At 49.7% G+C, this 12,635-nt stretch overlaps 4 protein-coding genes across 4 annotated transcripts; 3 read left to right on the top strand and 1 right to left on the bottom strand.

The window, feature by feature from the left end:
* Window positions 1-1,171: 1,171 nt before the first annotated feature.
* Window positions 1,172-5,883, top strand: BJX68DRAFT_246291 (exportin CRM1). Its single transcript, XM_071041625.1, has 12 exons — window positions 1,172-1,600; window positions 1,673-1,702; window positions 1,765-1,837; window positions 1,888-1,959; window positions 2,013-2,725; window positions 2,786-3,557; window positions 3,607-4,077; window positions 4,206-4,435; window positions 4,512-4,890; window positions 4,950-5,121; window positions 5,180-5,647; window positions 5,717-5,883. The coding sequence occupies exons 1-11, from the start codon at window positions 1,535-1,537 to the stop codon at window positions 5,418-5,420; spliced, it is 3,219 nt and encodes a 1,072-aa protein (XP_070894278.1). The 5' UTR covers window positions 1,172-1,534; the 3' UTR covers window positions 5,421-5,647; window positions 5,717-5,883.
* A 1-nt stretch (window position 5,884) lies between these two features.
* On the top strand, window positions 5,885-7,432 carry BJX68DRAFT_246286 (PPP1R11/YPI1 family protein). The gene is made up of 2 exons (XM_071041624.1): window positions 5,885-6,360; window positions 6,437-7,432. The coding sequence occupies exons 1-2, from the start codon at window positions 6,000-6,002 to the stop codon at window positions 6,715-6,717; spliced, it is 642 nt and encodes a 213-aa protein (XP_070894277.1). The 5' UTR covers window positions 5,885-5,999; the 3' UTR covers window positions 6,718-7,432.
* Window positions 7,433-7,437: 5 nt separating this feature from the next.
* BJX68DRAFT_183714 (shugoshin family protein) lies at window positions 7,438-9,863 on the bottom strand. Its single transcript, XM_071037251.1, has 4 exons — window positions 9,593-9,863; window positions 9,071-9,527; window positions 8,514-9,016; window positions 7,438-8,451 (listed from the first exon to the last, which is right to left on the bottom strand). Exons 1-4 carry the CDS (start codon window positions 9,639-9,641, stop codon window positions 7,454-7,456), a joined length of 2,007 nt encoding a protein of 668 aa, XP_070894276.1. The 5' UTR covers window positions 9,642-9,863; the 3' UTR covers window positions 7,438-7,453.
* Window positions 9,864-9,876: 13 nt separating this feature from the next.
* Window positions 9,877-10,643, top strand: BJX68DRAFT_183648 (DASH complex subunit DAD2). Its single transcript, XM_071037250.1, has 3 exons — window positions 9,877-10,200; window positions 10,268-10,327; window positions 10,384-10,643. The coding sequence occupies exons 1-3, from the start codon at window positions 9,966-9,968 to the stop codon at window positions 10,521-10,523; spliced, it is 435 nt and encodes a 144-aa protein (XP_070894275.1). The 5' UTR covers window positions 9,877-9,965; the 3' UTR covers window positions 10,524-10,643.
* Window positions 10,644-12,635: the final 1,992 nt, after the last annotated feature.

The following is a 12,635-nucleotide window of genomic DNA, read 5'->3' as shown; positions in this document are numbered from 1 at the left end:
GGAGGGAAGAAGGAGAGGCGATAGCAGCCAATTCAGCGAGTAGCATGGCTGGACGAGAGTATTTAATTATAACCCTTTGCCGCCTGCAGACGGCAGTCAACAAGAGGCTACGGGCTAGACGCTTTGCACAGAGATCCAATAGTAATTAGCATAGGGCCCCCCGGTCGCCATCTTTGATCCAGCAAGGAAAGGAGGAGAAAAAGAAAAGCGCCAAAAGACGAGCGCCTTGAGTTTGACCAGGGGTAGTCGTCCAACGGACCAAGCAAGATGGAGAACTGCGGCTGCCAGCTGGCTGACGAGAACTTGAACTGGGTTAGTTGGCGCGCGATCGGCCCTGGTCGCGCGGAGCAGATGGTTGGCTGCACCTCGAAGGAACAGACTCGGGTGCTCGCGATTGGGTGATGGCGCGCTCAGGCGACACGCCACCTTGAAAGGGAGGGTCAGACGCTTTGCTTTGCTGTATCCGCGAGGGAAGCGCGGCACAGCGGCGGGTCGAAACGAGCTGCACATTGCTCGTCACCCCCCATCGTCAACTTATTCGCCATTGGCGCCTGGAAGCGGCCCTACGCCGTACATACGTAGATACCATCATGTACCTCAGTCCCAGCCTCAACTACTGGATAGTATCTAAGACAATTTTTCTTCCATCGTCTAGTTAGCCGAATTCCGCGCCAAGCAGAAAATCCAGCTACACTACAGAACTGTTAATCGATTATGATGTCAGATAACCAAATACACCAGCCTAGAGATGCTCGTAGGTAGAGGACCTTTTTCTTGCAATCTTTGAGTAATGTTGGCGAGAAGGTCGAACAATTGACCGAGTCTTGCGACGGAGTACTTGGCCCATTACTCTCTTCTCAGCACTTTTTAGCAGGGACGAGTCAGTGGTCTCTGGTGCCTGTGCTGCATAAGGCTGGCCCTCAAGGAAATAACTAGGTTGTTCAGTGCGAACATTCGGTCGAGTAGTAGATGACTCTCTGGGTAGCTTTCATTGCCTACAGGAAGATCACCCTGTATACCTACTACTACCCCGTAGATATTGATTCACTCTAGTCGTTGGAAGCTCAGCTCACTGTCCTTGGTTTGACTGAGCTATCCAGGTGCTTACTAAGAACCTGTCGCTGAAATAGACCGGTTCGATAGAGTTGGCGCTCAGAACAGAACTCGCCCTCACCGCCAGCCGCAAAGAACCCTTCCATGATTCTTCCTAGCACCTTCAAACTCGACACTTACTTACCTCGCAGCTTCACAACCATACCACTTCGCGTTTTCCCCCTCCTTCTCTGGCGCGACACTCTAATAATACTCGCCCATCTCCTGCTCAGGAGCTTCCTTCTGCCTGGCCGCTGGCAAACCCCTCCAACAAGCCTTTACCCCGCCAAACATCCTACCCTTTTCAACGGTCATATCCCGTATGCCATAAACAGTCACCCGACTCTTCGAGTTTACGCGATCATCTAGAACTACAACCTTGTCATAGAGCTATTGAGAATCTAGTTGTACCGCGGCACTTCACGCAGGCTGCTACGACGGAATGTCGGTATCCATACAAGAGTTGGACAGTACTGTCCGCGCCTTTTACGAAGGCAAAGGTGACTTGGTAGGTCAACACCGAACATGTACTGATGTCGGATTCGTCTTTATTAGCTAATGCTCAATCTTCCCCCTGTAGCAAAAGCAAGCTCAACAGACCCTGACAGAAGTAAGCTTCCATTCCAAGTTGATGGCGATGAACCATCCACCTGACCTTTTCGGAATCAACAGTTCAAGCAAAATCCGGATGCATGGTTGATCGTGGGGAATATCCTTCAAGAATCATCATATCCTCAAACAAAATGTGCGATAGCCCGCACCTCATTACTACGGAGAGTTTGCTGATGATAGCAGACCTTGCGCTTCAAGTTCTCGACGATGTAATCATGACTCGATGGAAGGTCCTACCAAGGGAACAATGCTTGGGTTAGTCTTTGTACAAGGTAATTTCTCGCAAAGCTTTGTCTGACATGCTCCAGGGATCCGCAACTTTATCGTCAATTTCATTATCGAGAGCTCGAAGTCCGAAGAGAAGCTCAAAACTGAACGCGCATTTCTGAACAAGCTTAACCTGGTCCTTGTCTCTATCCTTAAACAAGAATGGCCGCATAACTGGCCAACTTTCATCAACGAAATCGTCTCATCCTGCCACACAAGTCTTTCTATCTGCGAAAACAACATGGCTATCCTTCGACTGCTATCCGAAGAGGTGTTCGACTTCTCTCAGGACCAGATGACCTCTGTGAAAGCAAGAAACTTGAAGACGTCGATGACGCAGGAATTCTCTTCAATCTTCCAGCTGTGCACTGAGGTGCTAAATACCGCAAACCAACCGAGTCTGATTAGAGCCACTCTAGAGACGCTTCTCCGGTTCTTAAATTGGATCCCGCTGGGCTATATTTTCGAAACGCCTGTCATAAATACGCTTTTGACACGGTTCTTGGACGTCCCAGAATTTCGCAACGTGACTCTCAAATGCCTCACAGAGATCGGGGGTCTTCAAATCGGAAACCCCTACAACTATGACGAGAGGCTCGTTCACATGTTCACCGAAACTTTGACTACGGTGTCCAAAATCATCCCATTATCTATGGATCTGAAGCAGACCTATGCCAAGAGCAACTCGAGGGACCAAGAATTTGTGCTCAACCTGGCGTTATTCCTCTGCAGCTTCTTCGGCGCTCATCTCAATGTAAGTCCGCATTGGGAAGAAAACCTGCAATTCTACAAGTCTGACTGTCGGACAAACTAGCTCGTCGAGAAGTTACCCAACCGAGATTACCTGACGCATGCCCATTTCTACCTGATTCGGATCAGCCAGATTGATGATAGAGAAGTGTTCAAGATTTGTCTTGAATACTGGACACGCCTAGTTCAAGAACTTTATGAAGAGATGCAGCAGCTCCCAATCACGGATATCAACCCCTTAGTGAGCATGGGCGTGAGCGGTCTCTCTAACGGTGGCGCGCCGCATCCCAGTACACTTGCCAACTATCCTCTGCGGAAACACAAGTATGAGGAAGTACTGTCCAGCTTGCGCACGGTTATGATAGAGAAAATGGTGCGACCAGAGGAAGTCCTGATTGTGGAAAATGAAGAAGGCGAAATCATTCGCGAGTTCGTCAAGGAAAGTGACACGATTCAATTGTACAAGACGATCCGCGAGTGCCTGGTGTATCTCACACATTTGGACGTGGTTGACACGGAGAATATCATGATCGAGAAGCTAGCCAAACAGGTCGATGGCACCGAATGGTCTTGGGCCAACTGCAACACACTCTGCTGGGCAATTGGGTCAATCTCTGGGGCCATGAATGAGGAGACCGAAAAACGCTTCCTTGTCACTGTTATCAAGGATCTTCTCGGCCTCACTGAAATGAAACGTGGCAAGGACAACAAGGCTGTTGTGGCTAGTAACATTATGTACATCGTGGGACAGTACCCGCGCTTTTTGAAGGCGCATTGGAAATTTTTGAAGACGGTGGTCAACAAACTTTTCGAATTCATGCATGAAACACATGAAGGTAAATTCTCTTAATTTGCCATAGGCCTTTACAGCTGACTTTGTCATAGGTGTTCAGGATATGGCGTGCGATACCTTTATCAAAATTGCCAATAAGTGCAGGAGGCACTTCGTCGCTCTCCAGCCAGGAGAGAATGAACCTTTCATCGAAGAAATCGTTCGAAACATGCGCAAAATCACCTGCGACCTTTCACCCCAACAGGTCCATACTTTCTACGAGGCCTGCGGCCACATGATCTCGGCACAAGGCCAAAAGGGCCTTCAGGATCGCTTGATAGAAAACCTGATGTCGTTACCCAACTCTGCGTGGGACACTATTATTGCCCAGGCCAACCAGGATCCATCCGTCCTCCAGGATGGCGAAACGATAAAGATCGTCGGAAACATCATGAAAACCAACGTCGCCGCATGCTCCTCCGTTGGCACTTACTTCTACTCTCAGCTAGGACGCATCTACCATGATATGCTGAACATGTACCGAGCGTCCAGTCAACTTATCAATGATGCTGTTGCGCGTGATGGTTAGTGCTCCTAGGCCTTCGCTATCCACGAGCCCATCTTCAGCCCCTTTCTACCATTGATTCTATCTTCAGCCCCGGGGCTCTTATTATAGCTCTCTTCACAATTGGCTAGCTAACATTTTCTCCAGGGGATATCGCGACAAAGACCCCGAAAGTCAGGGGGCTTAGGACAATCAAAAGGGAGATACTGAAGCTCATTGATACGTATGTCCAAAAAGCAGACGACTTGGAGATGGTCAATGCGAATATGGTGCCCCCGCTGCTCGAGGCCGTTTTAGTGGACTACAACCGTAACGTCCCGAATGCCCGCGAAGCAGAGGTCCTGAATGCCATGACAACAGTGATTCAGAAACTGCACGTATGTCATAACCCCTCAAACCTGGGCATATCGTTTCTTGGCCCTCGATCTTCTATGTGCATGCTAACTTTCGTAGAATCTCATGGAAGACAAGGTCCCATTGATCATGGAAAGCGTATTCGAATGCACATTGGAAATGATCAACAAGGACTTCCACGAATTTCCGGACCACAGGATTCAGTTCTTCAAATTGCTCCAAGCAATCAATCTCTACTGTTTCCCGGCGCTGCTCAAGCTCGATGCCACGCAGTTCAAATTTGTCATAGATTCATGCATGTGGGCTAGCAAACATGATAACCGGGAGGTCGAGAACACTGGTCTCACAATGTGCCTCGAGCTCATGAATAACATGGCCGAGACTGACGCTCAGACATCCAACATCTTTTTCCGTCAATTCTACATCCCGATCTTGCAGGATGTGTTTTTCGTTCTCACTGACAGTGACCACAAAGCGGGTATGCACGGCTCTTACCCAATCTACAGGGAAATTTCAGACTAATTGACACTATCACAGGGTTCAAGTCTCAGGCGATGTTGTTGTCGCGGATGTTTTACTTCGTTGAGGCCGGCAAAGTTCAGGATCCCATCTACACCCCTGAACAAGCCCCTATTGGGACCTCTAATAAGGATTTTCTGCAAGAATATGTTGCCAACCTTTTACAGACTGCTTTCAAGAACCTCCAGGAGTGAGTCTCCCTCCGCCGGTTGAATTGGATTATAGTGGTTTATCTGACGCGATGCCAGGATTCAAATCAAACAATTCGTCGTTGGACTGTTTGCTTTTAACGACGATTTCAACAAATTCAAGACTCACTTGCGAGACTTCTTGATCTCTTTGAAGGAGTTTGCTGGTGACAACGCCGAATTATATGCTGAGGAAAGGGAGCAGGCTCTGAAGGACGCCAAGGCTGCAGAGCGTGACCGTGCAATGAAGGTTGGAGGACTACTGAAGCCGTCGGAGATGGACCATGATGATGAGCTATGACTCGATGAGGAGCTGAAATCCGAGACAAACCCACCTTGCTCGGTGAATACAACACGGTCTATGACCAATAAAGATTGGCTGGACGGCTGGACCTTCTATGGGCTGTAGGGACGAGAGGGATTCCTACTTGCCCTCCATCTACCTCTTGGCTGTATTTTGGTCTGTCAATCAACCATTTCATTCTAATGGCTCCCTGTCAATGCTCTGGGCTTCAACCTCGATGGAAGGTTAGTATCCGATCCTTCATCGACAACACATCAAAGCTTTATGGGAACTGGTCTGACTAGCAGTCTCAGCACGTTGCCAATACTGGACGACCAATCTGCTCTCTATTGGAGAACTAGCTAGCTGTATTTAGTTTCGACTAGGCTAGGAGCTACTGTAAACTCTACGCTTCATTTGGTGTACATTTTAAGCGCAGCCCTTGATGCAGGCACAATATATAATAATCAGAACTAGAGCCCAACCTCATTCCGTACTCTTCAATCCATACATGCATTGCGGGGCAACCTCGTGAGCGGTCAGATCAGGTGGTGGCAATTCCCCCCGTATGAAAATAGCCCAAAATCATCAACGTGAATGCAGCGTGCGGTTTCGCCTTTGGAAACTCCCATCACTCAACGCGGCAAGTTCGTGCGAGACTCGAATTTGAGACACTGTTCGGGTTCTAAGTCCGGCCCACCAACCTACACCGACACCGACACCAACACAGTCATGTCTCACATCCGACAGGCATTTCCCCAGACATCGACATCCAGCTCGCGGGTCTCCTCGGTCACTCGGGTAGAGCAGAATACATCGAATGGACGAGTAACCGGGACCTTAAGACTAAGGGCTGAGGATGTTCCCTCGGTCGATCAAGACGCGTCTCCGGCACGGCGTATTCGGTGGAGCGAGGACGTGGTCGACAACGAAGGCATGGGCAAAAAGAGTTCGAAAGGTACGGACCCGGGGCAGGCTATAAAGGACCCGATTTCACTTGTGATGAGCGCAACTAACTGCTCGGCTATTGTTAGTATGTTGCATCTACCACAAGGCGAGACCAGTTGGTGAAAGCAGCTCCGAGTCGGAATCCTCGGACTCGGATTCGTCGAGTTCAGACAGTGACCAGAGGACTGGTGATGCAGGTTCTAGGAGGAACTGCCACCATCACCGCCACAATCATCAAGATGGGGCTCAGGAGTCGCCGGAGAGGGGCCGGGCTGGCAGCGGCCATAGCCATGATAGTAGGAAAACGAAGCGAAGAAAGCCCAGTCCAAATGCATACGAAAAGATGCCGAAGAACACCAAGGGCTGAGATCCAATGTTAGACAGCCGTTACCAGATGTGCAGACCTGCAAGAACGTCATCAGGCAGCCGCTGGCGACTCGATGGCTGTGGGAATATCCATCACAACTCCCATCACATCGGCCTGAATTCCATGCACACTTACCCCTGACGACAGAGTTCAACCGAGCTACAGCCGAAGCAGGCAAGCCGGCATCGATATCTGCGATTTGTAGGATTCAGAAGAAGACTACGGCCTGGTTAGAGTGCGGCGTGTTCAAGACAGAGATGATGATCAAGTGCAATATTCATTGACGAAGAGTTGGCATACCCTGAGCTTGGCATTCTTCCGGACTCCTGCATGAAACATCACGTTGTTCAGTTAACTATTCGCCCAAGACTATCCGAACACGGAGAGTTCTTCCCTCTCAGAGCTCTTGTATCGTTTGGCTTCTAGTTAGGGATAGAAAGAAAACGAAGCTTTGAAGAAGAATGAGTCGATATCCTTTCTATGCCCCTCTTGCTCATGGTATCGCTGTTCATCTCGCCCTGGAGAGATACATTGAGGTATGTTATGGTTACAGTACATACCCACCTCATATTAGTGACCACCGAGCAGTGTTCAACACAGCTTGGACACTCAACTCAAGTTCGGTGTGGACAACCATCATGGATAACTGAGACCGAAGCGACCTACAACGTCGTAGTACTACTATCGATTCCCATAATCGCTTGATTATAGTGCTATAGTAAAGATATATTAGCCCTTATAACATCATACTTCGTCGTCTAGCAGCGACTCGCTGGCCTCTCGTCATCTCCCTTGATTCCATGATAAATGGCGCATCGCTGTACTGCGAGTCCCCAGCTGCAGGTCCTTCTTTCGCTGTCTCATGTAAAGTGGCCGACCCATTGCTTTCGGCCCCCTCGTCTAGATAATCTGCTGGAAACTTAGGTGTAGTACTTCGTCCAGAGGTCCTAGTGTTTGAGGAATGCCGTCGAGACTTCTTACTTGTTTCTAATGCTGCACGGTACATAGCCGCAGATGTGACTGACTCCTTGGAAAAAGACACCTTACCGTGGGCGATATCAACACTTGCTAAGCTAGTGCTGGACTGGTTGTCTGATTCCTGGTCGTTGCGCCCGGAAAGTGAGTTGCCTTTCACGCCATCCCCTTCAGTCTCGTCAACAGTTCGGCCCAGACTTCTAGGCTTTCTATGGGAGATCATGCCCATCTGGCGGTTTGAATTGCCTGCAAGGGTATCGGCATCATTTGCTTCAGGGTCCCCAACCGTGACGCCGGACTTTCGAGATTTCTGAGTAGTTTCATCCTTGTGTCGTTGGTCGCGAGCAGATTCCGTCTGGGAGCTGGATCTCCGTGCATTATCCTTCCCCACAGCTGGACCAAGCTCGTTGGTCGATCGTCTCATCTTATCCCTCAGGTTTGGTTCTGCGTAGCTCACAACAGCTCTCTGACGCCTCGAGGGCCGTGCGTTGGATATATCATTTGCTGCAGGAACGTCACGGTCGACACCTTGAAGTGGTTGTTGATGTAATTGAGTCTCAGCCTTTTCCTCGTGTTTATCGAAAACCGCACTCAGCCTGTCCTCATGAACGGGCGTACTCCCTTTTTTTGGAGACACGTTTTTGCCCTGCATCGGATAAGAGTTCTCAATTTCACCGGGGGTTGCAGGATTCTGCAATTTGTCGTACTTTTTCGGTCTGGTTGGCCTCGCAGGAGAAGTTATGCTCAGGTTCGTATTTTCTGTAGTTGGTTATGCGGTCAGTTTCATAACTCCCGTTGTACCAGCACCAGATATTACATACTTGGTTCAAGCACTTTTCGCTTGGGTTGACCAATGCCTGTGGTACCCACTCGAGACTGAGGCCTCCTCTTCACTGGAGATTGATCACTTTTTGAAACTAGTTTCTTTGGAGAGGGATTGGGCCTAGTAAATTCAAAGCCGTCGTCCTCTGCTGGAGTTGACTCGAACAAGCTTTCCCCATCTTCGGCTGAGAACTTGCGCTTTGCTCCACATTTTCGCATAAATTTCGAGTCGAATAGGGATATGGTCTCTCCAGTAGACCTATCTTCATCCATCGTAACCGAGCCCGCCTTCTTCTTTCTCCTCGTTTCTAGATTTGGGGGCAACGAATGTTCGTCCACCGCATATTCCTCGAATGGCTGTATGTCCGTAATCTTTGCTGGGGTAACTGTGGGTGAAGCATTGTACTCAGGTGTGTGTTTCGGAGATGCTCTGGCGTCCCCCGATATTAGGGAGCAAGAAACCCCCGAATTATCATTCGAGAGTTGCTGTAATTCTCGTGCCCTATTGCTCATTAGCTGAGTAGATCATATTGACCATCGGAAAGCTAGCACTTACTCCAAAGTACGCCGTGGATAGTATTTATCTTCCAATATTACAGGAAGCCTTCCATCTACTTCGACGTCCAAGGCTGGTTCTGGGTCTGCGCCGTTGACCTGGTTAACAGAGCTTGGTCGCCTCGAATCTCTCTCAGTAGGTGACTCCAGTTCAGATTCGGCGCGTTCACGGGTAGTCTTTGAATACTGGCGCGGCAAATTACCGAGCTCGTTTACTAGACTGCCCAACTCCACCAATTTGCTGTCCAGCCTTGTTTTTATGTCGTAAACACCGTCGCGAAGAGTCTTGGCTGCCTCGAACCGCTCCAATTCTTGTGTAAGTGTTATAACCTGCTCCCTGAGAGACACATTTTCTGAAAGCAGATGGGAGACCTCAGACTCAAGACCTCGGATTCGCAAAGACTGTATCGAATTGACTCGGGCAATTTCGCGGTTCTGTCGGACGAATCGTCTTTTCACTGCGCGTAACCGTATATCAGCATGACGCGACACTTTGAGGGTGTGGTTAGGGATCAAGACGAACAGATCTCAATAGGCTCAGCTGAAGCTGTCGACTCGTTCAAGCGAGCCATCCTGAGGAAGGATGTCTGCGTGTGGCGGTGGACAGACCGCCGTGGGCCTCAGGACTCGACTTGGTGCAAAAGAATTATAGATATGCGAGTAGCGCGGATGGCGGGTGGTGATTGTGCTGTGGAGGGCCAGAAGATGCTGTTCTGAGTAAACAAAGTTGAATGTGGCCCAAGTCGAAGAGGTTGTTGATGATTATCCAAAACAGGACTAGTGTGGCGCTCGCTGTGTTTTGGGAAGTGCGGGCGGTAGGGCGCCGTGGTTCTTGCAGTTCAAACTTCAACCCTCCAAGGCAAGCAACCTAGTATTTATTCATCTACTTCGTAGCCATGGCATATTCATCTCGGCCTACCTCTATTTTTCCTCCTGGGTCGTCGGCGGCGTCTCTTCGGCAGCCAAGTCAGGTCGGATCGCAACAGCAATCATCAGCTCTTGCAGCCCGTATTGCATCAAAAAAAGCAGAGTTGGATAATCTGATTCAACTTCGCGACATGAGCCAGGCTTTGGCCACGCAAATGGAGGCCCTCCAATCTAAGCTTGAAACACTCAAAGATGGCACAGAATGTAAGTGACTCTTGCAACCGGTCAACCCATACGAGCCTTTTCTGACTCAATATGTTTCGGAACACAGCTGTGGCATGCGTACTTGCCAATTGGGATAATGTCCTCCGTGCAATTACCATGGCCTCAAGTACGTCAAGTGCTTTGGTCTGGGCGAAACACATACTGACTGACTGCGTGCCATAGCCAAGTTGACAACCGTGAAGGGTGTGCCAAATGAAGAAACGAATTCCGGTGATAAAAACAATCTGTCTTCTGACCCGTCCCTGCCAGCAACTCTGGTTCGAATCCCTGCAGCCGAACAAAACCAGCTAGGCGAACAATAGTCGCCGCACTTGCTTAAGTACATTTATTTTCGGGCTCCTCTCTGGCGAGTGCTAGCTCTCTCAATAAATCAGAAGCCAGTTTGCCAGGGAATGCCCGCCAGCACTCAGATTGTGATAGTCGTGCCACGGCCAAGAAATTCCCATTGCTCACAAGGCCGAATCATGCATCACAGCCCATACAGTTTTCTTGCGGCGCTCGCCATGGGTTGACCACTTGGGGAGACTCAATCCTAGCACCGCTATCCGAGCCGTGCCCTAGTGGGAACCGTTGGTTGAGTAGGGTCGAGCACTTCTCGTCGATTGTCTGGCTTGAATGTGCTAGGGCTCAGGATCAAATGCGCGGTGCGTGGTCCAACTTGCATTGCACGATTCTTGCGCTGCAGATGCGCCTTTTGCCTTTTCGAGTGCTCCGTCACCAAATAGGCTTGGGTCTCCAAGTTTTGAACGTGTCTCATTGTTAGAGACTACGTGTGTCTGCATACCATGACAGTATCATGATATCTGTGGCATTGAACCCGACCCACCGATTAACCAACCTTGAGGAACAATGTATTTAGTGTGTTTGAAAGCTTGATCTGGGTGACTTTTGCAGGGCCACCAGTGTCGTGGGTGGCCCCATACATTCAGGTCACATCACCCGGCCTAGGGCGGCATCGCGCTGTTACCAGATGTATGAACCGAAACATGGGCTAGCGCCAGGTTTCATATGTATGTGGCGAAAGATTTGGTCTTGAGGATAATCCTCCGTAAGTGTGGGGAGTATTACGTTTTGCGGCAGGACTCATGGGAGATGGAAACACTGTGCGGATGAATCTGTCTATAGACACCAACCCAAGGGAATTCTCAATGGAGCCTGTTTACCTTCAAGCTTATGCCTGTGGTGAAACCGAAGATATATAGATAAGTTACGGCCGGTGTTGGCCGCCGATCCAATCCGAATCGTGCGTGCTGGTCTCGGATAATAGTTGCTGCATGTACTTTCTAGCCAGTGATATCTTGAAGACCTCCACCAAGCGCAGTCAGACTTAGGATTTGTCACGAAGCTAATGGTTATCAGATTTATCATGGGAATGTCCATGCTGAAGTGCCGTAAACTGACTTCACCAGTGAAGATGGTCGAGTGGAGTACTCGCTTGCCCTGTGTCTTCGAACAAGTGGTCAGCAGCTGCCAGATAAAGAGGTGCAACTCAACTCGAGGGCCTCATGAAGCCTCGAAGCTTTCAAAACGTAGGATCTTCGGAGGGGTGTTATTGGGCTGGGAGTCTCGTCTTCCAAATTTCTTGTGTTCAATTGCTTATTGATCCTTACCAACGGGATGCAGTATTATTGAGTATCACTTCCGGAGCACATACAAGGCCGCGACCGAGTGCATGTTGATCATAACGAAGGTAATAAGGGCAATCCTCCTGAACGCGACGACCACCGCAGCCCTGTGCGCGATCGAGTGAGCATTCGAGGCTCTCCCTGTTTCGTCGATTTCGCTTTATGCCGCCTTCCCCTGTCCTTCTAATTTCCCAGCCGAAGCGCCCGAGCCATGACAATAATCTCCAGCAGCCACTCGGCGGTTCCCCACATTCCAACGTGGTCAGACCTGTTTTGCAGCGTGGTCAGGTTCGACCAGAGATTGGGACCATTGGGTATTCACCCAGCCCTCCGTACCGTCATCGGCGACAATTGTCTTGCACGTTCTCTCCTGAGCTCCTGGTTTATCTCTCCTCATGATTCATGCAGTGATGAAAATTGAAGCTGCCTTTTAAGTTCTAAGTTGCATACTCCATTGCTAAGCATAAGGATGCGCGACTGCGTGTCCCAACGGAGTCCTCGTCGTGGCTTTCTCGCACAAGTTTTCCCTCACATTGCGACCAACGAGCAAATCGAGGCAAATACTCCGTAGTCAAACCTTGAGCGACGAGCCCGAAGTTTTGAACCCCAGAGAAACTGGATTCAGGTGGGCCAGTGCAGAGTGACAGTTCCGTTCATTGAAGAGGGCGTCTCAGGCCGCTTTGGGTTAAGGGCCCGCCGAGCGCGCATCACCCGTCGGCTAAACCCCACAATCCATTGAAGTCGACCTGATGGGTGGCGGATGGGGCGGACTGAGGCAATAATAAATCG

The sequence above is a fragment of the Aspergillus pseudodeflectus genome (genome assembly GCF_044049435.1).
Source record: "Aspergillus pseudodeflectus strain CBS 756.74 chromosome Unknown BJX68scaffold_62, whole genome shotgun sequence".
Taxonomy (NCBI): domain Eukaryota; kingdom Fungi; phylum Ascomycota; class Eurotiomycetes; order Eurotiales; family Aspergillaceae; genus Aspergillus; species Aspergillus pseudodeflectus.
The sequence above is the reverse complement of the archived record's forward strand: the minus strand, read 5'-3'. Positions and strand labels throughout refer to the sequence as shown.

What these genes read in the sequence shown, in the direction of transcription:
- BJX68DRAFT_246291 (XM_071041625.1), top strand. Translation starts at nt 1,535, where the DNA reads ATGTCGGTATCCATACAAGAGTTGGACAGTACTGTCCGCGCCTTTTAC. An exon ending in TCTTCGGCGCTCATCTCAAT is followed by an intron (nt 2,726 to 2,785) that starts GTAAGTCCGCAT and finishes CGGACAAACTAG; the next exon opens with CTCGTCGAGAAGTTACCCAA. An exon ending in CATGCATGAAACACATGAAG is followed by an intron (nt 3,558 to 3,606) that starts GTAAATTCTCTT and finishes ACTTTGTCATAG; the next exon opens with GTGTTCAGGATATGGCGTGC.
- BJX68DRAFT_246286 (XM_071041624.1), top strand. Translation starts at nt 6,000, where the DNA reads ATGCAGCGTGCGGTTTCGCCTTTGGAAACTCCCATCACTCAACGCGGC. An exon ending in GGGCAAAAAGAGTTCGAAAG is followed by an intron (nt 6,361 to 6,436) that starts GTACGGACCCGG and finishes GGCTATTGTTAG; the next exon opens with TATGTTGCATCTACCACAAG.
- BJX68DRAFT_183714 (XM_071037251.1), bottom strand. Translation starts at nt 9,641, where the DNA reads ATGGCTCGCTTGAACGAGTCGACAGCTTCAGCTGAGCCTATTGAGATC. An exon ending in AGCTGAGCCTATTGAGATCT is followed by an intron (nt 9,528 to 9,592) that starts GTTCGTCTTGAT and finishes GGTTACGCGCAG; the next exon opens with TGAAAAGACGATTCGTCCGA. An exon ending in GCGAAAAGTGCTTGAACCAA is followed by an intron (nt 8,452 to 8,513) that starts GTATGTAATATC and finishes AACCAACTACAG; the next exon opens with AAAATACGAACCTGAGCATA.
- BJX68DRAFT_183648 (XM_071037250.1), top strand. Translation starts at nt 9,966, where the DNA reads ATGGCATATTCATCTCGGCCTACCTCTATTTTTCCTCCTGGGTCGTCG. An exon ending in ACTCAAAGATGGCACAGAAT is followed by an intron (nt 10,201 to 10,267) that starts GTAAGTGACTCT and finishes TTCGGAACACAG; the next exon opens with CTGTGGCATGCGTACTTGCC. An exon ending in TGCAATTACCATGGCCTCAA is followed by an intron (nt 10,328 to 10,383) that starts GTACGTCAAGTG and finishes TGCGTGCCATAG; the next exon opens with CCAAGTTGACAACCGTGAAG.